Genomic DNA, 26,693 nt, shown 5'->3' on the forward strand with positions numbered 1-26,693 from the left:
CCAGTAGGGATGACAAAAGCTGTCCTCCACTCATCAATCAATCATTTTTATTTCTATAGCGCTTTTAACAACACAGGTTGCATCAAAGCACTGTACAGTATAATGTAGAAGAATACAATGACAGGGATGTATAATGAAGAGAGAGAACAATTTGTTATTAAATGCAGAGACGGTCTCTGGAATCAATTCAATGATAATCTCTAGAAGTTAAGTGTCCCTCTCTGATTCTTATCAGGTTATAAGCACTTGGTGTAAATGTGTGCTCTAGGGCTGCTGGGATGAGTGCTAACTGAGAACGGAGTTTGGTGGTTATTTTCTATGGACATAGTGTTGATATGTAGTCGTCGAGCGTCCGTTAACGTCAAAAGAGGAAAGCATTCAGAATAACAGTTACTACCCCACTTTTAGACTTCCCTCGAGAAGATGGGATTGTGTTTTACCAACCACTGCCCTCCAGAACCAGTAAGTGTGTAGTTGTCCTGCGTGTAAGAGCAGAGGTCTGACTTGATGACGAACGTTCAGTGGTTTCCCTGTTGTGGATTGGACCTGGTAGACCGTGTCGAGGACTGACGCTTGTAGTTTGAGCTGGAGGCAGGAGGGCCGTGACCGGAACAGAAACATCACAGGCAGTGTAGTCACTACTAAAGGCAGTAACTACTACTAATGTAGTTAGTAGTTGCATCCTTTGACAGGATGGGTCGATCACGCTGGAGAGCTGGAGAGCTGCTCTTCTCTGGAGCGCTGGTCATGTCGTTGTAGGCCGACTGCATGCAGGAAGCACATCTGATCGTAATATGCATTTAAATGCTCTAGTGTAAAGATAATCGTGGCAGATTGTGTGTGTCAGGGTGGAGCTTTTAATCTGTGACATCACAGTTTACAAATTCTGTGATTGGCTTGTTCTGGGGCACTGCTTATTATTTATTTAAAAATGAACAGGTTAATTTGGGTCATTATTGTGTGGTTGTGTGCACACTGTCAACACACACTTGCAGTGAAACATTGTCTGAGCTAGCCTGATGAATTAGGAATGTTGTCTTAATTTGTGATTAAATATAAATAAGTACAAAGCTACGTAAAATTCCATAAATGTAAAAATATACAGAGAAGAAAACACAATTTTTTTTTGTATTTGCGAGCCTGAAAGCACAAAGGAAGTCAAATGTAGCAAGGGTACATTTCTAGAAATATCCAACAATACATTGTATAGGTCTAGGATAAGATCATGCTTCATGAAGATATTTTGTAAATATGATCAGTAACATGAACTAACGTGATATTGATTTCATACATCAGTTCATTACAGCAGTTTGAATCTGTGGGATAAATTCAGCCAGTGACTTGCTGGCAGTTCTACTTCATATTTAAAACATTTCTTTTGAAATAACATTGGTAACAATTAATTTTAGGGTCTCTTTACTACTTGCTTATTAGTAGGCATATTGCTAGAATAGCAGTTAGTAGTAATAAATCACATATTAATGCCTACTTCTACATAACCTTAGTCTCTAATCCTACCCAGTACTTAAACTTAACAACTACCTTACTAACTATTCATTAATTTATTGAGGGAAGAAATCATATTTAACAGTGAATAAGTGTTCCCTATTCTAAAGTGTTACTAAAATTTCATATTTTAATATGCAGTTTATTTCATAATGCAGTTCGCTCATTATTGCTGTGATTCCATTCTACCTTCATTTCTATTTATTCATTTCCTCGATGGACCGAACCTAGCCAGTGTACCAGTGTTTCAGAGGCTGTTTGTGCTCGTAGGTCATCTCCTCTGCAGTTTGGTCCACATGAGACTAATTCAAACACTAATAATGCGCTAACCAAATCTAGTTCACAGTGCATGTCTACTGCATTTTCATTTAATACTCTGCTGAATTCAAACACGTTTGGCAGAAAGAACTGAAACTAACTGCTATATGCCATGCAAAATATGTTCCAGTACTGTATTTGACAAATTCAGCCTCAAGCAAGCTCTCTTAATATAAATAACTCTTAAAAAAACAACTTGCATGTCATAGGAAATGAGGTCTGTCTGATGCAAGCATCAGTCATCATAATAACATAAGTATTTTTTTAAACAACAGAACATTTTATTGCATTCAATGTATTAAAAGTAATAGTAAAGACTTTGTTACAAACACACACACAAATCTGTTTAAAAGAAATGTCATTGAGTGATGGAAGAATGTTTCACAGTTTCCACTATATATGGTAAAAAAACCAACTCAAATTCCTTCCGTTGTAGAAAAACGACAGTCAGAACGTCTCAGTATGACCGCAGTCATGACACCACACGCTTTGTGTTAAACTTATTAGAGAAAAAAGTTTGAACACACATTAGCATAATATGAGCTACCTAAACTGATGTAAACATCTTCTTTAAAGTGTAAAATTTTATTAAAGTGAAATTACATTTTTTTTTTTTTTTTGTTTGAATCAGGTCCAAGTTTGCAGGGCGAGGGCGGTGTTTATGACATATACTGCCATCAGCCACAAATCACAATCTCTACGTCTCGGCTTCACTTTTCAGATGCCTGCACTAGAGATGGGCCGTACCAATATGATACTAATACTTTTAAAGGCTAGTATCATCAATATGCATATCAATACTGAACTTTTAAATGATGTAATTTAGTAAAATGGGATATTATAGCCACTAAACGTTATATTTTTACATTCAATATGCCTTAACTGCAATTTATTAGGTATTATATTTCCGTTAGGGTCTGCAGTGACAGGCTGTTGCATGTATAAAATGCAATGTTTTTATTCTAACGTCATATAATTTAAATGAACAATATAGTTACAGAATAGAACAAAATAAATCGAAACATTTAACATTCAATTTAAATAGATGTACAGACTACGATTTCAGTTGGTTTCAATTGTGTGTGCTGCTGTTCCCGATAGCATCAGTGGTTTCTTTTGACACTTTTGGAAATGCAGCACTAAATAAAACACACCCAAGTATCCACGTTTTTATTTGAGTATTGATACTTTTAAAAGTGCCATCAGTAATTATTATATTTCACAATACACCCATCCCTAGTCTGCAGCACATTTGATTTCCAAGAGAACGAAGCACAAAGCTGTGATAATAATCAGAGAAGTGAGCTGCGAAGACTGGAGTAATGGAGCTCAAAATACAGCTTTGATCGTAACAATAAATTACATCGTAATATATGTTCAAGTTAAAAATGTCAAATATAATAATATTTTACAATATTCCTGTTTTAGGGTTAAATGCAAGTCCTTTCACCCATTCCCGGATCTTCAAGAGCAGAATGAAGATCTCTCCTGAATTTCACATGACAAATGTTGGGAGTATATCCGTATGAAAGGCTTAGAACAACGTCCCTGCGCTTCCTCTGTCTGGTTTAGACTGTAGCATTTGTGAAGAAAGCAGTTCTGTGCTGTAACGGCAAGCTTTCTTGAAAATCTGGTCTAGACAGACGCCGCTTGAACTCATCGGTAGTGAAGTAGTACATGACCGGGTCCAGACAGCAGTTCAGACTGGCTAGACACAAAGTGACCGGATGAACGTGGAGCACGGCATTCTTAAAAGCAGAGCTAACAGCGCAGTTTGATTTGGCCAAGACATCTAAAGGGAAAGTGATGTGATAGGGCACGAAACACACCAGGAACACAGTGGCGCAGCTCAGCACCATCTTGAGCGCCTTGTGCTTCTCTCCGGTGTCCTGCAGAACACAGGTCTTCTGCCGCAGACTGGCCGCCGTCAGCCACGAGCAGGTGACCACGATGACCAGCGGCAGGAGGAAGCCCGTCGTCTCGGCGAACGTCACCAGAGACACTCCCAGCAGCTTACTGAGCGGCGTCATGGGCAGCTCGGCGAAGCACAGCGAGGTCGAGTTGACGCTGGCTTGAGACGGTTGTCTCAGAAGAGGGAAGGGAAGGCATCCCAGACACACGACGAACCACCCGATCAAACACAGGCCACGCTCCCGCCGTCTCTTGGTGGTCCCGCAGCGCAGCGGCTGGATGATGAGCCGGCAGCGTCTCACACTGATGCAAGCCAGGAAGTAAATGCTGGCGTACATATTGACGTATTTCAGGTAGAAACAGAGCAGGCAGGCAGCATCGCCGAAAGGCCAGGAGTTGTTTAAATAGTAGTAAATGCGCAGAGGTAGCGATAGCACCTGCAGCAGATCAGCGATGGCCAGGTTGATCATGAATATCACAGCCTTCTTTGTCTCCTTCACGTAGGCGTAAAAAACCCAGAGTGCGAGAACGTTGCCGATCAGCCCGGGAATGAGGATCACCATGTAGAAGATGGCGTAGATGTGATGCTGATATTCTTTAATTGAGTTGTCTTGGTGCTCATTAGTGTTAATGCAAGCATTCATCTTCCTCCCGTGTAACTCGAGTCCACAAAGGTTCAGCTTGGCATAGCACTGGAGTTTTGAGATGGCAAAGTGTTCAGGAAACATTAAAATAGCTTCTCAAATTGGGGTTACCTGAAAGATTCTTGAGAAAATCCCAGAAATAGGCTCCTGACATTGTTACTTCCACATGCGACGCACTCGAGAGTAGTTCAGTGTTTCCGGTAACTATCAGTCAGAAGAAGGAAAAATGAAATTAGTCTCAGTGCATGACACGTACTCTGAGGCTCAATTATCACAAAAGAACAAATGTTGTAACTGCATCTTATCACACAAGCAACAAAATTCCAGACTGAATGAAGATGAACAGAACTGTACAAACTGAGACGTGTTTGTAAACTCAAACTGTTGTATCTGTTGTATCATAATTTATGAAGATAAGACATTTGAGGATCATGTGATGTGTTCATTTTTCTGTTTCCATCATTTTTGATGCATTTGGATTTTGAAACTTTCCTAGAACAGCTTTCAGTTTTCAGTCACCTCTAGCTATGAATGCATAAGTGATTTGAATATTAGTTTATTAATGTGTGTATATATATATATATATCTACTCATCAATTTGAAAAATTCACAATTGATCATTTCTATATGTAACTACAACTTTTGTCTAATAAATGTGTGAATATTCTAATGTGTGCTAAGGCCTGCTTTCCATCACATCTTCATATTCATCATATTTTTGTTGTTGTTTTTTTTATTTTAGTTTCCAAATTAGTACAGCTGCTAGTCAATGTTTTAAAACAAATGTCATGCTTTCGTTAGTCCACATAATTATTGTTTGTGTAGGCTACAGTTGCCACAATATATAAAAAACCCTCATATTTCCTAACTTACATAAAATCCTTTAAGTTGGTTTAGTATCAGTCCAGTGTGCTATCAGAAGTGAATTGTTTGGTGGTCAACGGGACAACGGGAGCAACCCTTTAAAGTGCTGTATTACAGAAAGCATGAAGACAACAAGAAACATTCCTCAGATGAACACATGCATAATTATGTATGTTCTGTGCTGAAACTGTTATATGTGTGTGATTGTAGATGAACTTGTTCTGTTCTGTCCAGCAGTAGTTTCTCGAACCAGTGTCATTCTAATTCAATAGGAAACAAAGAATGTAGTTATATATGCATTTCTTAAAATTCTAGTTAAAGATGACTTTTTAAAGTGATTCATATGGAGAAGACATATGCAATTCTTTTTCAATAACCATGTAAAAGCGTTTAGGGGTAGTAAGGTCATACTTTATTTTAAGGTTCAAGTCTTAACAAACCATTAACAATGACTTCTAACTTGCTTCCTATTAATAGTTAGTTTAGGCATAGGGTAGGGATGTAGAATATGTTCATACAGAATATGTGCTTTCAATATTAATAATAAGCATGCTAATAAGCAGCTTGCTAATAGTGAGAATTGGTCAGAATACTGTGTCAGTTCACAATCCCCTCATAATGTTTTGATCCTATAGGAAAACTATATGGTATATTCTGAACACAGAATTTGCGTTTCTGCCCAGCTGGTTCACAGAGTGAGGTTTGTGTGAATTTTGCATACTTGTGTTCCTCGCCTCTCTCTCTCACACACACACACACACACACACACACACACAGCATATGACAGCGCTCCTCTCTTTTCCTCAATGACTTCAGGTTCTGTGTGTTTTCTTTATGATGCCACTGTTTCATCCTTATCTCTGTGGAACTTTCCATATTCATACGTGTGTGTACTGTATAAGGAACATGTCATCTCACCTCACTGTATTTATGATTAATTCATTGATTTTTTTTACAGTCCTTACATGTTGAAATCCTACAAACATTAAAAAGATATTATAAGCAAACTAATCTGCAAGATAAAAAATAAATAATTGTGAAACATGATATGAAAGGTGTATCTAGATCTGCTAAATAGTACGACATGAATGATGAATATACTTAAAGATTTGGCTTTATTGTGTATGTTTTGGATCTAAGAAAGGTAATTGACCGATTATGATAATATTGTTATAAACTCGTCTTGTTAACAGTGTAGAAGTTACAGAGAAGGAAAAATCCTATTCTCTGAGGAATCGTTGCTAAAAAGAAGCATCTCTTGGCATGAGCTGTTTCCCCTTCACCCAGAACCAGCACACAGTCATGTTTTACGTCCATCTGTCACCCGTTTGGCTCAATCGTTTGACACGGAAGTACATACTATTTAAAGTTCAATTCAACTTGATTTCTAAAGCACTTATTGTGTCTCAAAAATGTGTCGTTCATGTTCACAGTATCTGAATGAACTGAATCTGTGTGAAGCGTTTCTGTAAGATTGCAGGAGCATGTAGAGTTTTGAAAGCATTTGTAAAACGATGTCCTGCATCACACTCATAAATCGTGTAAGCATTGTTGTAGTTAAGGCTGCGCCTGGTGAAGGTTTATCTCAGTTAACAAGCTTTACTGAGTGACTATAACTATAACGGTATTAAAAGAGTATCCTACCTCGTAAATGAAGGTCTCTCTGAGAGCAGCACACATCAACATGTGCTCTTAACCCAACTCAGATAAACTCCCTGCTTCTCGCCATCCACTTCACTCCAGCCTCTCGCTTTGAAAGTACATCACCATTGAAATGTTTTTTTGTTTGTTTGGTTTTTTTGTTTGTTTAATTAATTTGGTTTTTTGTTTGTTTTAATCATTTTGTCTTGTATCTTCGGCATTGTACTTTCTGTTTCTGTCAGCTCACACTGACTCATTTATTAAATGTCTGTAGTTTCCTGCGGGGGAGTGAACAGCTCTCTGCTGCTTTTTTAAATTCCTACTTCTGCTATTTTTCTCTCAGTGTTGCCTGATCTGTGCTCGTGATAAAAAAAAAAAATGTAAAAAACTCTCCAGAGAGATGTTTTTTGCTATTTGTGTTTGCTCTACTGTTATATTTAACTATTTTATGTCAGAGCTATACAGTGTACTTAGTATGTACATTATTTTACATTGCTCTTTCATATAATAATACAACCCTGAAGACCTCGATTAGCTGCTTCAGGTGTGCTTGATCAGGGATGGAGGTAAATGTTCAGGACAGCTGGAGATCTATAGCTCTATAGTGACTCATTACTGGAGCAGCAGTTTTTCTCTGTTCCCCTTCGTGCTGCTTACGGTGGAGTTACTGGAGATTGTTTGACCACACAGTGTATGAGTCACGTTTTCTTTCACTTCACATTATTGCGGATTCACATACATGTTCATGTTGTTTCTTTATTCATAAGTTTGTTCATTAAAGTTTAGAAAACATTCTGATGGATGGAAGTGAAATATGGTTTTTAGCCTCATTATGACGTTCCTTGTGAGTCAGCAGTATTCAGTAAAAGGTAGTTTCCTCACGACTATATTCCTTCTTAGAGAAAAGTGTTATCTGTGAGGATTTACAGTCTGGATTTAGACCTTACCGTAGTCCTGAGACTAAGTTACAAACGACCTGCTTCTGTCATCTGATCGTATTTGGATCTTGTTTCTAAATTATGACCTATACTAATTTTCCTGTTAAAGAACTGGCAGCTTGGTTGCCAGCAAGTAACTTAAATGAACAGTATCTTACCGGTTATTTTCTTCTTGGTTTTAATATATATTTGTATATGTTAAAATGTAACACAGGTAAAGCAAATCATGTCTCTGCTTTATTAATATACTTTATTAGATAAAAACCTAAACAACACAAAAAAAGGAATTCAGAAATTTAAGAGGAAGAAGTGGTCATAACAGAAATAAACTCAAAATATTCCTCAAATCAGAATTACAGAACATTGGTACAAAATTAAACATTATAAATCAAAGCCCAAAGCTTATTACATTTGTGACAATAAATGTACATTTCAGCTATAAAAATAATAAATAAATTGTTTTAACAACTCTTTAACAATTCATAATAGGTGAATAGGTCTAATAGGTCATGCAGTCTAAACATTTAGAGAACACCTGAGGTCATGGTTTTGAGTGAATTGATGAAATTGATGAATACCTGAAAAAATCAAGAAAAAGATCAAGAGACTGTGTGTGTCACGAATGAGGGGTCTGAGGCGTGCGGATCCACTTGCAGGCTTTTATTAAATAAAGGCATGGTCAAAGCAGGCAGCCGTCAACTCACGGCAAACAGGTGTATCAGAGGCAAGGCAACAACAAAATCCAAATACAGGCAGAGGTCGGGTCAGGCAGCAAACAATCAAAGAATCAGAAGACAGGCAGGGTCAAAATCAAGGAATCTAACACTCGGAAACTCGGGAACAACAATCTAACAATAATACAGGCGAACAATGCAACCTGCAGGTGAGTGGCCTGCTACTGAATTTATAGTCCTCAGACAGGAAGTAGCAGCAGAGGGAGTGATCGCAGATCACCCAGAGGTAAGAGCTCCCTCTGCTGGCTTGGTGACATAGCCCCCCTCCTAGGAGCGACTCCTGGCGCTCCACAAAATAAACAAAACTGGGAGCTTGGGAGGGGGTTCCGGGAGGGAGTCAGCAAACAGAGTCCAGGGAGGAAGAGACGGAGGGAGGAGCCAGGGAGAAGACAGGAGGAGTCCAGAGCGGGAGGCGATCCAGAGCCCAGCCATGATGGTCAGTGGTGGAGTCGACGGAGGGAGGAGCCATGGAGAGGTAGCGGCCATCAACCCCATGGGGCCGACCGACGGCGACGGAGCAGATGGTCGAGGAGACTGAGGCGGAGAGCCGAAGAGCCAGGGTGACACAGAGGCGCTGGAGGTCCTAGGCGACACCGCAGGCTTCGGCGACTGACGCAGAGATGGGGGATGAGAAGGACGCGGCGGAGCCAGAGCGACAGAGGACTGAGGTGGAGCCGGGGGGAGGGAGGAGCCTGACAGAGCCGGAGGGATGGAGGGACGAGGCGAAGCTGGAGGAGTGGAATCCTGAGGCAACGGATGGTCGACGACCGACCAAGGCGGAGCCGGAGAGATGATGGAGCCTTGTGGAGCTGGTGGACTGACAGAGCACGGTGGAGAGGAGGGAGCTAGGAGCCTAAGGGAAGCCGACGGGTCTACAAGCTGAGGTGGAGTCCAGGACTCGGAGGCGGGACGATGAAGCGAGGGATCCTTCATCCACGGCGGCGATGGAGAGCTCCAGATGGTGGGCAGAGGATGAGTGTAGGGGCTGTTGGGATCCATCGACGACGTGTAGCAAGGGTGGGAGGGTGGGATAACTTGAGACGGCGCACGAGGCGCGGGCACTGGAGGCGGTGCACGGCAGGCGGCCATCTTGGGAAGCGGCGCTGGGCAGGCGGCCATCTTGGGAAGCGGCGCTGGGCAGGCGGCCATCTTGGGAAGCGGCTCGGGGAAGGCGGCCATCTTGGGAAGCGGCTCGGGGGAAGGCAGACATCTTGGGCAGTGGCTCGGGGAAGGCAGCCATTACAGGAGTTGATGCGGTGTCCTTTTCCTCCTCAACACCCAACGTGAAAGCTGACCCCACAGTCACTAAACCGAACTCTATAAACTGTGCAAGTGACTCACGTGGACCCAAAGTTTTGTCTTGAGTGGCTGATTTATTCCCTCATGAAAAAATTCTATCAGCAAACAGTCTGGTAGGTCAGAGAGGTAAGCCAGGTCTAGAAATTCTTGGGTGTAATCCTCAAGTGATCGGGTGCTCTGCTTGAGGGTTAGTAAAGACATTGCGAGGTGCATACCTGGCCATGGTTCGGGTGAAAAGCCACTGGATCCTGGTGGGAGGTTGCATTGTTCACCTGTTTGGATTGTTATCAGATTGTTGTTTCTTGTTTCCTTGGTTTTGACCCCGCCTGTCTGTTGATACTCTGATTGTTTGCTGCCTGACCCGACCTCTGCCTGTTCTTGGATACTGTTGTTGCCTTGCCTCTGATACACCTGTTTGCCCTGTTTGACGCCTGCCTGCTTTGACCATGCCTTTGTTTAATAAAAGCCTGCAATTGGATCCGCACGCCTCAGACCCCTCATTCGTGACAGTGTGTGTGTGTGTGTGTGTGTGTGTGTGTGAGTGAGTTTGTGCACTGGTTTTTGTAGTTTACATGGATAGAACACTGTTAATGTCCCCATAATTCTAAAGGCTTAAAAAACATAATAAATTGTGTTTTTTTGAAAATCTAAAAATGGGGTAGGGTTGGTGTAAAACAGCAGCACATACAGTATAAAAACCATTAAGGCCAGGACACACCAATCTGACTGTTGGCTGTTTATCTGGTATATCTTTGTTTCTCCATTTGAATAATGAATATTTATTATTGACAGCTGCTGATATAGACAGCTAACTCATCTCACTCGTGAGTAAAGAACACACAGGTTTAGTTTGCTGACGGCTGTAGTTTTTGTGGTGTGTTCGAGCAAAGCTTTATTTCCAACGTGAGGCAACAACGTGATCGGCTTTCATCGCCACAAGTTGGTTGGTGTCGCCTCTACACCTATGCCGATTTTCCATAATCCACCTCTGTGTGAGGTATGTATTAGTGTGTGGGGCGTAATACTTTTATAAAGTCAGACTCAAAATGCATACATTTTTTAAGCAGACTGGAGACACAAGGGTTCAAGGATTTCTTTTTTTGGGTGACCTTCCCCATCCTCTTTGATATGACTCCTCCAACCACTGTGTCCTTTTTTGGATTTATCCCAAAATATCAAATGTGTGTGTTTAAAAAAAGGTTACTCATAGATGAATTTAGAGCATAGCATAGATGGATTTATGAATATAAAGAATATATATTCTTGTATCAAGAACACTCATATCTTTTGGGATCTTGAATGATGTGTGGTTTTCAGTCAGGTTCCTCAGGTCCTACTGCTCTACACATTTGGCACGTCTCCCTCATCTGACACTCATTTGAGTTCACAGAGCTATTTCCTCATGAGCTGATGATCTGAATCAGGTGTAAATGCAAATTGTGCTGTGGGTTGTGGACCCAGGAACAAGTTTGAAAACCACTGATCTAGATTAAAGATATCTTTTTGTTCAAGCATTGACAGAACACATATTATACCCTACTAATCCAGTCATTTCTGATATTAGATTAGATTAGATTCAACATTATTGTCATTATACATGTACAAGTACAAGATAACGAAATGCAGTTTAGGTCTATTCAGGAGTGCAATAAGCAGCAAGTGCAAGATATAGGTACAAATATAAATTACAAGTGCACATACAGGTAATATGTACAGGAGATAAATATGTATAAATTAAATTACAGATGAATGTGTTAATGAAGGGGAAATTTACAGTTAGGCATGTATAAACAATTTACAGATCGTTATGTACAAACATGATATACAGGATATGTATAGACAAATTTACAAGAGTATGTACAATGGATATGTTCAGTGGAGTGCAATGAATGTTAAACAGTGCAGTTTTTTTTCTTTTCTTTTTTTAATGGGGTGGGGATGGGGGTGGGCGGGGCGGAAATCAGTGGGGCAGAATTCAGTAGTGAGACAGCTCTGGTAAAAAGCTGTTCCTCAGTCTACTTGAGGAGTTTGCTCGACGCAAACAGTGTTTCTTCTGGATGTCCTCAATGGATGGAAGTGGAGTTCCTGTGATGCGCTGGGCAGTTTTCAGCAACAGAGCAGCTCCCATACCAGACTGTGACACAGTTCATTAGGATGCTCTCTATTGTGCAGCGATAGAAGTTCACCAGGATGGCTGAGGACAGCTGATTCTTCTTAAGTTTCCTCAGGAAGAAAAGTGAGCCTTCTTGACCAGGCTGGAGGTGTTGGTGGTCCAGGACAGGTCTTCAGAGATGTGTGTTCCCAGGAACTTGATGCATGAGACTGGCTCCACAGCAATCCCATTAATGTGGATGGGATCATGTGTGCCTCTTCTCACCTTCCTAAAGTCCACAATGAGCTCCTTGGTTCTGGTAGTGTTAAGGAGCAGATTATTGTCTTTGCACCACGTCACCGTAGTATCGTCTGCAAACTTGATGATGGAGTTAGATCCAAACACAGGCCTGCAGTCGTGGGTGAAGAGGGAGTAGAGGAAGGGGCTGAGCACACAGCCTTGTGGTACGCCAGTGTTGAGAGTGACAGTAGTGGAGCGGATGTGGCCTGACCTAACATGCTGAGGTCTGTTGGTGAGGAAGTCCATAACCCAGTTACACAGTGACATGTTAATGTCAAGATCTCTGAGTTTGGTGATTAACTTAGAGGGTATGACAGTGTTGAATGCTGAGCTGAAGTCAACAAACAGCATACAACTGTAACATATGTACATGATCAACATGTGCTTACTTGGTAGTAAATGTTTTTGGAGTTTTACTCCAAAATATCTTTAGTTGTATTCTGAAGATGAACAAAGCATTTATGGGATTGGACCGACATGAGGGTAAATGATTAATGACAAAATTTTCATTAATTTTCATGACCAATTTTCATTAACAATTAAAATCTGCTTCCTTTCAAGGTTTCTACCAAATCTATCTAAATCTACAATAAATTTTGTCACCTAAAATCAAATGGGTTTTGTTATAGTATAATGCATTTATTAAGCGTTAACATAACTTAACATAATTATGTTTTGTTGTTTTTTTTTCATGATAGACACTGACACACTGTGGTGACACACAACATCCCATTATGTTAAATATAACCACGTCTCATAAAGAACAAGAACATCGTCAGTACTAAGTGATTCAATCAAGAACAGAGTGGTTTTACTTTTGTTTTTGATTAATATTAGTGACTTGGACAGTTGCAACTAAATTAGACTGCTATCCCTTTAAAACTGAATTCATGGATACAATGTACTGATAGATGTTCTCCCTACCATTTAGCTTTACTTAAGATGAAATTGACTCTGTTTATGTGAATGGTTGACAATTCGACAACATTTTGTGTGTAATTGTCCATTGAAGAGTACTCGTGAGTACTTTCTGTGTACATGCTTCAGTGTCTGCGCTCAGAAACCAGACTGAAGTTCTCTCTTGCATCATCAAATCTATCTATATGCCTGCTCTTCTCTTACTCTCACATAGTGAGATTTTTTGAAGGTTTTATGAGACGTGCAGCAAGTGTATGTCAGCTTATGTCCTGCAGGATAGATCGATATGTTGGAATGTAAGTTACACATCTAACCTCTGTTGGAAACTTTTTTTAGCTTCTTTTTAAGAAGAGACCAGGAGATCACCTCCGATCAATGCAGCAGATTCGTTCTGAATAAATCCTATGCAGTTAATTTGTTGAAGAAAATGTCAGTAGGTTTTCATTATAGTTTTTTTATAGATTGTTGTTCTGATTATTTGTAAATGAAATTTAAACTCTTTGTCGCTCCAGGGTTCGGCTGCAGGTGGATTGGCTTCTCTCCGGGCGCCAAATCCTTTAAAAAGGCACGTCTGTGCAATACAAGAGTAAGTGTGTGTTGTGTGTTGGTGTCAGCGTTCCTCTGGCCTTTGTGTGTGTGTGTGTGTGTGTGAGAGAGAGACAGGGTCACATCACAGTGGTGTCAGTTTTCTTAACATGCGGTTGGTGTCCTGCAAACACAAACAAGCTCTGTGTTCTATCATGCGACTCTGTTCCTCTTTCGGGCTTGAACTGATGCTAAAATTACTAAGGACATTATCAACTGTCGCTTTAATTGAAAGGGACATTACATTTTCGAAGTGTGCTTGTGGCCTTCATTAAATCACAATGCACTTTGTCTTCTGGCCAACCACAGCAGACTGTGCTTGTCATAGAAAAACAACGCATTTGAGAAAAGCGGGGCACAGGAGAGCTACAATAATGTACAGTTAACAGATGACTGAAGGCGCTCTATGACCGTTTTCTTATTTGAGCACAAAACGCTGGAAGACAATAATAAATACATCAAATCATGAATGTGTTAATGTGTGTTCATTTTTGTTCAATAATTAATCATGTATACCATCAATGAAACCATAAGGCTGGGGTAGAGGATATGTATAATTACAATGCCAAAGTCATTTTGAGTGTTATTGCTATGATATTATTAATATTAATATTATTTAATTCATATTACTTAATAAAATAAGGTACATGTATCTGCTGAACAAGATTTGGCTGAAGAGTATGTACTCTTATTAAGTAAGTACTTACTCAAATTAAGTACCTACTCATTCAGTATGGGGTTCAGAACAGGTGAATCACTGAATCATTTATTAACTGATTCCTTCAAAAAGAGTCACTTGCTTTGCTGAACTTGTATAAACTGATTATTAAATGTGTTCATGCTGATATTTGCAGAAATATAGATTATTAGAAGTTAAGAAGATAGAAGTTAACTATATTAAACTATAGAAATATAAAAAAAAATGACCATCTACAGTATAGAATGCCTAGAATGTTAAATCAATGCATGTGTGTTATTTTTGTGTGCGATTTGGTGATATAGCATACTTAATAATGTTGTTTACTCCTTTCTAATATAGTGCACTCAGCTGCCATACACTATATAGGGATTAGTGAATGAGTTCTGGATACAGCTTCATGATCATTCAGGAGGGAAACAGCACATGTGAGTCAGTGGCTTCTTAGTGGTTCTGTGTCTTTGCTTTGCTTGGCAGAGAAAATTAAGACATCAATAAATACTCAATATATCAACTTTGACTGAATAGTTGATATATTGAGTATAAAGTATAAAGTATATTGATATAAAGTTAGTATATATACTAACTTTGAAGTCTGCGCTTCCACTAGTGCAGAATAATGTCTAGTGCATCAAAAGCACTCTTATTATAAGATCAGTGGTTGAGAGGCTTCTCCACAAAACTTAATAAACCAGGTCATGTGTCAAAGATGTAGGTTAGGCGGTACCTGTGGGTTCCAATGGGAAGTAAAATAATGATTAGTCTATGAAATAAATATTTACATATTTATATATGTAACTGAGGCCAGAGAGCAGGTGCTGTGCAAAGTTCTCAAAGATCTCAAAAAGAGGTGCTCTAGTGACCTGACACCAGAGGTCACGACCTTTATCCTCCTCGTTAGAGCGTGACGGAGACCTGGGCTGAAGCAGGCTAAGCTTTGTGTTCTACCCCTGTACAGGGTATTCATTCATTAGTCTGGTTTTCTGATGAGACACCTATGAAATATAGTTGCAATAAATAACTTGTGGTTAGTTTATAAACTTTTTATTAGTAATGTCAAATATTTATAACGATCATTTTCCAACCTCATTTTTGCTCTCTGTGAAAAGCAGTCACTTTAAAGGGGTGTTTTGTAAGCACCGGCTGCTGTGATTGGCTGACTCGATCACATCGTATCCACAGACTTCTTTTCAGCATATCGGGTTTTCATAGAGCCATATAGCTTTGAACACAAGGTAGAAGACACTGACATAATGTAACTATTTGCAAAGCAATGTAAACTAAATGAAATACCTATATATAGGTTAATGTTAATACATTTATTAGATAAAAAACGTTAGTTAAACATAGTGTGAAGGACTAATAATAGTCAAGTAAACACTGTCTATGTTATGTTGGTAACTGGTTTGGTTTTTCTAGTTTGGTTCCTGCAAGTTCTGAAGCTTGCAATCATAAGAAAGCTTCCAAACAAACATTAAATTAATTAAATTAAAAGAGATTAAATTAATATTAAATTAATATTAATATTATTAATGCATAAACCTACAAAGAAATGCTAACCTAACCATAATGAAAAAAGTAGATTTTATAATTTGTATTTTCTACCAGAAGGCATATGGTAAAGTGGATGAAAACATCTCATTTAAGTACTTTTTTCTGTGAAACTAATTTAAATGTCTCCAGAATAGTTCATCAATCAATCAATCAATCATTTTTATTTATATAGTGCCTTTAACAACACAGGTTGTATCAAAGCACTGAACAGTATCAAGTAGAAAAATATAATCACAGGGATGTAATCAATTCAACGATAATCTCTAGAAGTTAAGTGTCCCCAACAAAGCAAGTCAGAGGAACCAAAACCCATCCATACAGAATGTATGTCTATATATGTATATGTATGTATGTGTGTGTGTGTGTGTGTGTGTGTGTGTGTGTGTGTGTGTGTGTGTGCATCAGGATCTGAGTGCGCATCTAGGTGTTCTGGTCTCTGATGAACATAATCTCTGGGTGCTGATCCACCATCTAGTCTGGATACAAACTGAAAACAGATTGAGAAAGAGACAGGACTAATATTAGCGTAGATGCCATTCTTTTTACGATGTCACAAGTACATCGTATTTTAGGAGTAGTGTTCCCGGTTCCAGCAAATCTAAGTACTGCAGCCTAAAAATCCTTTAACGGATTTGAATAATAAAAGTGTGTTGGTGTGTTATGTGTGTAGGCTAAGTTAAAAAGATGTGTCTTTAATCTAGATTTAAACTGACAGAGTGTGTCTGCCTCCTGAACAGAGTTAGAGATTGTTCCAGAGTTTAGGTGCTAGATAGGAAAAGGATCTGGCGCCCGCTGTTGATTTTGTTAATTCTAGGTATTATCAAATGGCCAGAGTTTTGAGAACGCAGCGGACGTGCAGGACTATAATGTGATAATTAGTGAAAATTACATAATTTATGAGAGAATTATGAAAACTGTTATGTTCTACAAAATTTTACATTAAATAAAAAAAAAAAAAAAATTTCTACTGCTGAAAATTAGATCACATTCTGTGAAATCCTTTTTATCTTCACTAGTGTGAGCTTCATGGAGAATCCACAGATACAACAACAATTTACCTTGACTTTATCTAGTAGTTAAAACAGTAAGGGGCCATTGTTCTCCCACTGCCCTGCTGGCTATAAATAAGAGTATAAATGACATAACATGCAGTAGTGTATAAAATCAGTTTAAGTAAATGAACAGGTGGTAATATTTTGATGGTCCCTTATTCTGTCTACAATAAGTAACTTTACACCTACATGTCAACTAACAGAAATGATTTATGACTTCTCTGTTATTACACATTTGATATGAATAAGAAAATGATTTAATTCACAGATATGTACAACAATCCCATAGCAGGTCATTTGTGTAAATAAGGGAGATATGTTGAAATCTTTTGCTTTTTAATGTTTAGCTTTTTTTCATCATTCGTTTTTTTATATGTATTATTTCATCCAATTGTGAATCAAAACAAAATGTATTAAATGGAGCATCATTAAACATACTCATTTATTAAACATTTAACATAATGAACATATTTAATCTCATTTGTTTTAAGTATAATACAATAACACAAAACAAATGTAAGCAACAATTTCACACGAACAGCATAAAAACAGAATATCTTTTGTTTGAAGTTTGGATTTATCCCATCTCAGCCTGATGAACATGCAGCTGTGATGATTTATTTTTCAGTTCCAGGCCTGGTGTTCAGTTGGCTCAGTTCAGTTCAACTTTGATCTTGTGAGAGAACTACTATCAGCTCATACTGCATCTGCATTATACAAAGATGTCTGCCATGCAGTCAGTCGTAAATTAGTTTTTTCATTCTTTTAAATGAGTTTGTCTTTGACGATGGTCATTGTTAAACTTCAAATACTTCACCCGCGCTGTAAAAGGCTGTAAATAACATTTCGGTTTGTAAGCTTTTTGTTCAAGCAATGTAATGCATAGACCTTAGTTTGTACAGAGCCTGAAGGCATGATTTACACACTAAGGGCAAGTCGTGTATAGAGAATAAAGAAATTAAGCAGCCAAAGTACGTTGAAAAGCACCAAAGCCAGTTGAAGTTTTATGTGATTCAAAATACCTTGAACACCTTACTGCTGATGTATATTTTGTACAGGCAAGCAGATGAAGACGTTCACTTTAAATGGTTTCCCAGCTTCCTCTGCTTTCCTTTGTAAACTATGCATCATTAATATAGAGATTATCTGATATTTTAATATTACTGTTTTAAATTTATTAATGCACATTAAGTGTTTCATGCACTGTTTAATGAATGAAATATTTTAATATGGCTTGCATATGGCCAAAACTTTATTTTGTTCACATACCTGTATTTTATTGTTTTGAGAGGTTGTTCTGAGCAGTTGTGGATGTTTTGATTTCCAGGTTTTCGACTCGGTCACGTGACTGAAAACTATGAAAAAATGAAGGCAGGAAGTTTTGATAGAGCTGGTATTGCTGACTACTAGTTGAGGTCCAGAAGATAAATAAAAATAATATGGCTTGGCAATCGATATGTTTGGATTCTTCTGGCATTCCAAATAAATTAATACACGTGGAGAAAACACTCATTCTTTGTGTTCCTGGGTCAACATATTTTATTAACCTTGAAACAATATTTTAATTTTAAAAATTTAATTCCTACCATATAGCTACACCTAAACCTCACCTTACCCATGAGTAATGCCTAAAATCTGAATTAATGATTTAAGCTCCATACACTGATCGTAAGCCTAAACTTCACAAAAACTATAACCTGGTTCTTCCAATCTGGCGGTAAATCAAAATGTTGTTCCAGGGTCAACAAAGATATTAATCCAGGACCAAAATCAGGTTCTGTCTCTGATCACTCCCGACAGGAAGACGTGCTTTCGGTGCTCATCAGACGGCCCCGGAGCACAGAGCTGCTGTGTTGGGACAGCTGCAGCTTGAACTCAGTGGTAAGAAAGTAGTAGATCAGAGGGTTGAGGCAGCAGTTGAGGCTTGCGATGCAGAGAGAGATGGGGTGGAAGAGCTGGACGGCCTGCTTCACTGCACAGTTCATGATAATGTTCTGGGTCACCATCAGGTACAGCAGGAAGTTGATGTGGTAAGGGACGAAACAGAAGAGGAAGACCCCTGTACACACCCTGACCATGCGCAAGGCCTTTCTCGTGCTGCTCGTGGACTGCTGCTTCTGGTTCCGCTGTCGCAAGGATTTCGTGATCAAGTAAGTGCAGAAACCGATGATGATTAACGGGCCAAGAAATCCCGAGAGCTCAGCAGCCACCATCATGGAGACGGCCGAGATCATGCCCAGCTTGCGCATGGGCAGGTCTTTGAAGCAGCTTCTGTTTGCAGAGCTGGAGCTGCTCCTCATCAGGATGAAGGGCGAGCAGGCGAGGCCCACCACGAGCCAGACCGCGCCGCTGATGCAGACGTCGTAACGAGACTTCCAGTGCCGGGCCTGGAAAGGCCGCAGGAGGAACGCGCAGCGCTGGACGCTGATGCACACCAGGAAGGCGATGCTGGCGTACATGTTCAGGTACTTCAGGTAAAAACACAGCATGCACAGCACGTCACCGAAAGGCCAGTCCTGTTTGAGGTAGTAGTGAATTGAAGTGACAGAGACAGCACGTGAGCCAGGTCAGCTACGGTCAGGTTGATCATGAAGATGATGGCCTTCGTCTTTTTGCTGTGGATTAAAGAGAATTCGTTGCATTAGAGGAAACCTGCATCTCCAGAAAACCAGATTCTCCTGATGGAGCATCAAATATTGAGCAGTACTCTTCTGTTAAACTTACAACTGATTCAACAGGAATTGCACTGGCTTTTTATGTTACCAGACTTGTCACGTGTTTTATGTCTGTTGAAATGCACTCTGAACAGAGTGGCTAGAAAATAATGGTAATAATGATGATGTATACCACAATAGTAATCAGACTGTGCAAAAAGTGTAGTGAGCCAAGTACCTAAAGATCACAAAGTATACACAAAGTGTCTTTTAAGCACATAAAAATGTAGTATAATAATAATAATAATAATAAAGGCTCTCCAACAGATTAGCAGTGAAATGCTGACCTCACGAATCGACAGAGCACCCAAAGAGCCAGGGTGTTGCACAGCAGGCCTGGGATGAATATAAACAGGTAAAAGTACGTGTAGAGCTGGTTTATAGATGATTTCCTCACAGTGTTGTTGGTGAAACTGGATCCGTTCACCGCTTCACATGTGTTCACAGAAGTCATGGTGAAACTGCAGTTTAATTTACTGTAGACTGTACAGTATCACTCTGGAAAGAAATGAAAGCAACTTTAAAATTCTGAGTAATTGCTGCAGTTTTTGAAAATTTCATTCTGAAGCAATTGCATGTTTTTGTTTTATTACGTTGAATAATAAAAAATATTGAAGCAACTGTCACATATTTTAAAGGGTAAACATTTTTATCTAAAATAAAAGATATATATTACTTTTTAAATATAAATGACATTTATTTGAATTGAGCTTATATGTGAAAATGTATATTCAGCTGTGGAGCGATACCTTTGTCAACTCCCTTCCTGTCTAAGAGTGAAGGAAGTGTTTATGTGATGGTTGTGGCTTTGCAGAGTTTCTCCCCCAAATCTTTGTGTGCTCGTCTTGTATTCTGAACTTATTTCTCCATTGAATGTATAAGTTAGCCTACCATTTGGCTTTAACAGTGATTTTAACATTTGTTTAACAAAATGTTCTAAACATTTTGGTCTTTAGAACCAGTATCTCATGCAAAGCTGGGTGCACAGTAAAAACTGCAAGCACGTGTTGAACAAATAAGGGAACTCAGGTTTCACAAGTATGCAAATGTTAAAATTCATTGCTCTTCATTCTAGATTTTATTTTCTACTGTGAAATAAGAAATGTACTGCAGAGTCTGCCACTAAGATATTCTGTTTAGTTGAAACAATTATTCTGTGGCTCCAGGAGACAATGTATGTAGTTCTTTCTTTCACCACAAGCATGATTCAATGATTTGACTTTGAAAAGACATGGTTCTGAGGCTTTTTAACAACTATTAAAGCTTTTTGAAATGTAATTCATCAAATATAAGGGCAACAACAACAACAAAATATTTTTACCTGTATTTCCCATGTAAGATGAAAAAGCAATGCACGGTATAGTTTGTTTGCTTAATCCAGGCATGTCTCGAATGCACCTGGAAAGGAAGAAATAACCGTTCTTGCCTCTCCCTGTTGGACTGAGCTGCAGGCTGCTGGTATGATCTCCGGTGCTTTCCAGCGCTCTCATCACGCAGTCTGCTGCTGCAGGAGGAAGTTAGCTGTGACGTGCAAGTAATTGTTATTCTTCTGCTACGCCACTGCTATAAAAAACCCATGATGTCTCATGAAAAGCAAAAGTGTTTGATATCTCTGTTTCAGGAGAGGTTGGATGTTTTTCATAGCAGTCAGTTAGTTACAACAAATGGTAACCGTTTGTCACTAATTTACTGCATTAATGGTTGCAAATATGGCAGACATCGATACCCAAATGAAAGCACATGCAAATACAGTATAATTGTTCTCTAAAAGCTGGATACAGGACCTTGACCTGATTCTTTCCAGGCTGTAGCTAGGAGGCATGATTCAATTAAACATACTGTACATTTTATTTTGAACATAATTTATTTTGCACTACATTGTACATCTTGCTCAAAACAATGTGACATGACCAAACCACAAGTCATATAGAAGCTAGACTGTTTTTACTTTGGCCTCATGGCACCTACTAGATATCCTTAAATCCATCAACCATTAAAATGAACAAAGATCAAACATGTTCATAATTTCTCTTTTTAGATTTTTTTGATTATTGATGTGGTACAGTATGTGAATATGTGGAGCAATCACAACTTAATAGCCTTCTCAAATCATTACAACTTGTCTAAAATAAAATGAATAGATATACTAAAACAGTTCAAGCTTATAACAGTGTTTAAACATTAAACATGCGCTATAATAATAAATGTGGGATATTTATTGTTATTATGGTATTTTTTAGCCTCTGCTGTCATTGTTATGTATCAATATATGTAAATGACCTTAAGGAATTTTAAAAATCATTAAACAGGACTTGTGACCTACTTTTAGTTCATTGTCTTTATGGCCTTCAGATGTGTCTCATTTATTAAGTATTTTACGTTGTGTATTCAAGTCCTGTTGTTTGAGTACAGTTTTTGCTAATTGAAGGATGCCTAAAATAAGGGTAAACGTAAAATTCTGAACTATGACGTGAAAATCGTAATCGAAGTCGGGGCACATTGGACCCGGGTTTAAATGCAGGGCTCTAGTACTTAATCTATGTCAAAAACTCAAGATGCAAGGGTGAACTCTCGAATGGCAAATCCATCCATGCACAGAGACTGCATCAGGTGGAGGCTCTGTCATTTATGTTTTCTGGCAATTAATGTTAAAAATAGGGCTGTCATTTATTAACATGCACATCATGTGCCTATTAAAGAGAAAGTACAGAGACAGCACGACTTAACTTGAGTGAGGAGAATCCACATGTAGCCTGTTGTTGTGACTTACTGAGTATTACATTTATGTGGTACGTTTTCTTTGAATCCATGTTATAAAATTGCTATTTTCTAATGTTGCTAAATAGCTTTTAATTTTCTATTTGTGCTTAAAGGGTGTTATGTGCATTTATTAATTGGATTATTTTGCTTGGCATACCTGGCGTCAAGACGTTGTCGCACGCTTCAGAAGGTGCAGCTTATAATGTAATGTGCTTCATTTTATACTTCTTTTATAAGAAATCGTAACACAAGATGCACAAAACACTTCCGTTGAAACGTAAATACTGTGTAAGGTGAAATTGATGACTTGTGTGTGCAGAAAGCAGTTCGTTTTACTTTCCTCAGAGTTTATCAGGCCGTACTCACTAGATGTGATAAATGATCAATATGTTGATTTTAGCTGTCTTTAAAATTGCATGTTTTCATTTCATGCTTTTGAATTAGGGTTATCTGAATTAATCTTGCATATGCCGTTATTGAACAGCATTTAATAAACAGGGTTAATATCCAAGCTGTATTCTTGAATGGTCAATTTAATTATATATTGTTTTGTGCTTATGTGTACATTTTGAGTATCTTATCCTATTTGCAGTGTTAGTGGAGACTGGTGAAGGCTGTTGATTGTACTTTCTTATGTCTTCTGTTGTGATTTCCTTCATTCATTACTGGGAAAGAGTGATAAAGTAATGTGCTGAGGTTTTGTTATATGCATATGCTTTTATTATTTATTAGAGTAAATATGCCATCAAGGAAGCCCATCACTGTAGCAATCCTGCTTTTCATATTTTCTTTATTAATCTTTATTTACTTCTTTTCAGGATTATTACACTGTCATAAAGGAAAACAAGCTATATAAACATTTAGTTAAATACTTGATTAATGAAATTTTGATGTTATTTGAAGAAAAGATCTTCAACGTATGCAATTTCCTAGAAAACCTTGTACATTTAATAGAAGTTCACCTTTTATTAAAATGTTATATTGTGTTAGTGTGAACCAGAAGTTATGACTGTAATATTCAGTTAACTGGGCAGGGCTTGATCTTATCTCACTTCCTCCTCATCTCGAGCTGGAGGAGCGGTTCATGTTCTGCCTTTCTAGAGACAACACTCGTTTTCATGTTTTGACTAAAGGTTTTTTTACGTGTATCACATTTTCACAAGAGATTATTCACCACAAGTCTAGAAATGTGTGCAAATTAAAAAATAATTTTATGTTTTATGTGTTACCATTGCAACATCCAACCCCAGTTAGCTTAAACATATTTGACCGTTAGTCCATAAAGAATGTGGAGCAATCTCTAAATATATATATAAAGCATTAAAAAATCCTCAACCTAGTATGTTTTTTTAAGTAATCAAAAAACCCCACCAAACTGTTAATTGCTAAAACCTTTGAATAAAATGCGCATTAGCGACATCTAGTGGTCAGAGTTGTTTCCCATCATTTATAACAAATCCAAATAGGAACAGCAACAGTTAGATCAAACAGGAATTCTGTGACATACAAGAGTGGGATTCTTCTCCGTTCTGGGGTATGAATTATGTAATCTCTTCCATCCACCTCACTTTTGATCACACAAGGACCAGAAAAATGCACAGAAAGACAAGACCCTGGCAGAAAATCACGAGCAGCTACCTTCCGCTTCATTTTCTTTTGCTAATGAAAAAGAGTTTCCTTGGTCATAGTACATAGACACAGTACGTTATAGAAACATTCACAGGTATGGGAAACAAGGTCAAGGACATTCATTTCTCAAAAGGCATTGAAACAAAACCAAAAAAAAACTTCTTTCAATAACACCAATTCTGAAGGTCTAAATCTTAATGAATCCTGTCACGCTTCACAACGCAAATAAAACGACAGGAACTCCCTCATCCCAGTCCTTCCCGTTCTCTACACAGTATTTATGGAGTACAGATTTTAATGCATGACGTCCGTCAATGATGTAACATCTCCTTTACCTCCTTCAGGGACTTAGCGATGCATATTATTAATAAAATTAAAAACAAGGTTTAAATATATTTATGTTAGGAATTTTACTGAATATCTTCATGGAACTGGATCTTTACTTAATAATCTAATCGGTCATTTTGACTTAAAGAGTGTATGGGCCATCCCATCCTTTCCATTAGTCTTGATCAAGTACTGCCATTTAATTCTCAAATCAAATGCCTTTTCAGCATCTAGTTAAACAAATGCAGTATTGGATTTCTAATTTAATATGTAAGTACTGCCTTCCCAAAATGAAGCCATTTTGAATCACACAAACAACTCAGGCCAGAAGAATATCTCCAAAGAATCATCATTTAAATGCTTGAAGTTCCAGCTATGAGGTGAACATAAACCTAGATCATTTATCTCCTTTCCAAATACCACAGGTGACTGGAATACAACAGCATGAAACAGACTTTGCTGAGGTGGTGATTAAACTGTGTAGAATCAGTAGTAATAAATGTTTTTATGTAGTAATTTATGTTTATGAATGCATACTACAGGTTAAGTTTAGAATTCATGTGTGCATTTCTTTAAAAACATAAAAATTCACATAATAAGTCTATAAAAGTAGAGTAGGAGAAAAATGCCTTTTCCTTTAATCCAATGAAAATTACGTACAAAGCGGGCCTGCAACAACATATTTAAGAGTATTAAGGCAGCTCTTGAGACCTGGACACAATCCTTTTTGAGTCTGAGACAATGGACCTATTGCTGTATTAATAATAAGCATTTGGTCAAGTAGATGCAATACCAGAGGATTTTCCTCCGTCTTCACATAAAACCCAGTTTCTGATATCCCACATGCTTATTGTGCAAGTGACTAGATTCTGACAAAACTCACAAATCTGAGAATATATAATGAGTAAATAAATAATAGAAGTAATTATTATCGCATGGCTCTGGGGGTGGGCGAATAAAGACCTCATAAAGTGAATTCATGTACTTTTGTAAAAATCTTTTTTTTTTTATAAAAAACAACTTTTGTCCCTCAATAAACAACTAATTTGCTACTTATTTATGGTTGTTAAGTTTAGGTATGGGCCAGGATTAAAGGATCTAAAATGTGGCTGTAATATCACAGATTGAATAAAGCATTATAAAAGTGAAATGACTTGACAACCATTAATGCAATGTCCTAATCTTTATTTACACAAAATGCCACATCGAGATCATGCAGAAATACAACATTTTCTCACATGCTTAAAAAAAATATTACACACAATTTGAATGGCATTTACTCTCAGCATTGTCTCAAGGGCTTCTATAGTAGACATTAATGTAAACAGTTTTCTGCCACAGACAGCAGCGGTGCAGGTCAAATTAGTTCATAACTATATAAATATGGTAACATTTTATTGTAACACATGTATTTCCTATTACTATATTAATAACTGATGCATAATTACATACAAGTAACCCTATGACAAGTCCTAATCCTAACCCTAACCATATCAGTACATGTACTTACGTGTAAAAATTAACTTAGTGTTACCCTAAATAGTAACATAGTTTGGAAATTTATTATAGCCACACTAACACAAGAGTGAATGCTTTGGGTGTACATTCACATCTTCAGGTGCATATCTGCTGTTAGCGTGACTTGCTCAAGGACCTCATTTATAAAATGTTGCGCAGAAACCAACCTTAAATTTGATTCATAGAATGAACATACAAACAGAAAACAGCTGCAAGAACAGCTTACATTTTCAAAAACCTGCAAATTCCCCAGCAATAAAAAGTGTGTACATCTGCTCAGACCCTGACGTGATGCTAAGTGCTGTTCCTTGTTGAATGGCTTTTCCCCTGCATTGAACACCTCTGCTCGACTCAGTCTAGTACAACATAGCACGGCTTGGTTTGCGTTTCCACTGCAGTTTAGTATCTCTTTAGAGTGGGCGGGATTATTCACATATCATTATAGTTGATAACTATATAGTGACTCCTGGAAAAAGCTTTCATTGCACGTCTCCCTATGAAGCTTGTGCCCCATCCTCTCCTTGACTATCATAGAGAGGAACATCTTTGCTCCCAAACAGACCACAAAACATTTTTTGATTGTTAAAAGAATGTGCACTCATTTAAAACAGTTGGGTTTGTTCCTTCACTGGCTGATTTAAATATGGCGGCCTGTGTGTGTCTCACTCAAGTTCAGTGAAGCAGGTAGTGAT

The 26,693-nt window shown here is 38.2% G+C and overlaps 2 protein-coding genes across 2 annotated transcripts; both read right to left on the reverse strand.

Moving 5' to 3' along the window:
* Window positions 1-262: 262 nt before the first annotated feature.
* LOC122334183 (probable G-protein coupled receptor 174) lies at window positions 263-7,172 on the reverse strand. Its single transcript, XM_043232043.1, has 2 exons — window positions 6,888-7,172; window positions 263-4,583 (listed from the first exon to the last, which is right to left on the reverse strand). Exon 2 carries the CDS (start codon window positions 4,461-4,463, stop codon window positions 3,393-3,395), a length of 1,071 nt encoding a protein of 356 aa, XP_043087978.1. The 5' UTR covers window positions 4,464-4,583; window positions 6,888-7,172; the 3' UTR covers window positions 263-3,392.
* An 11,602-nt stretch (window positions 7,173-18,774) lies between these two features.
* On the reverse strand, window positions 18,775-21,295 carry LOC122334182 (putative P2Y purinoceptor 10). The gene is given in 4 exon segments (XM_043232042.1): window positions 18,775-19,592; window positions 19,595-19,668; window positions 20,055-20,265; window positions 21,089-21,295. Coding segments are annotated over 3 exon segments (993 nt in total). The 5' UTR covers window positions 20,222-20,265; window positions 21,089-21,295; the 3' UTR covers window positions 18,775-18,840.
* Between the last annotated feature and the right edge of the window lie 5,398 nt (window positions 21,296-26,693).

This window comes from Puntigrus tetrazona, unplaced genomic scaffold (assembly GCF_018831695.1).
Source record: "Puntigrus tetrazona isolate hp1 unplaced genomic scaffold, ASM1883169v1 S000000497, whole genome shotgun sequence".
NCBI lineage: Eukaryota > Metazoa > Chordata > Actinopteri > Cypriniformes > Cyprinidae > Puntigrus > Puntigrus tetrazona.

Coding starts and splice junctions, on each gene's coding strand:
- LOC122334183 (XM_043232043.1), bottom strand. CDS start 4,463: ATGTTTCCTGAACACTTTGCCATCTCAAAACTCCAGTGCTATGCCAAG.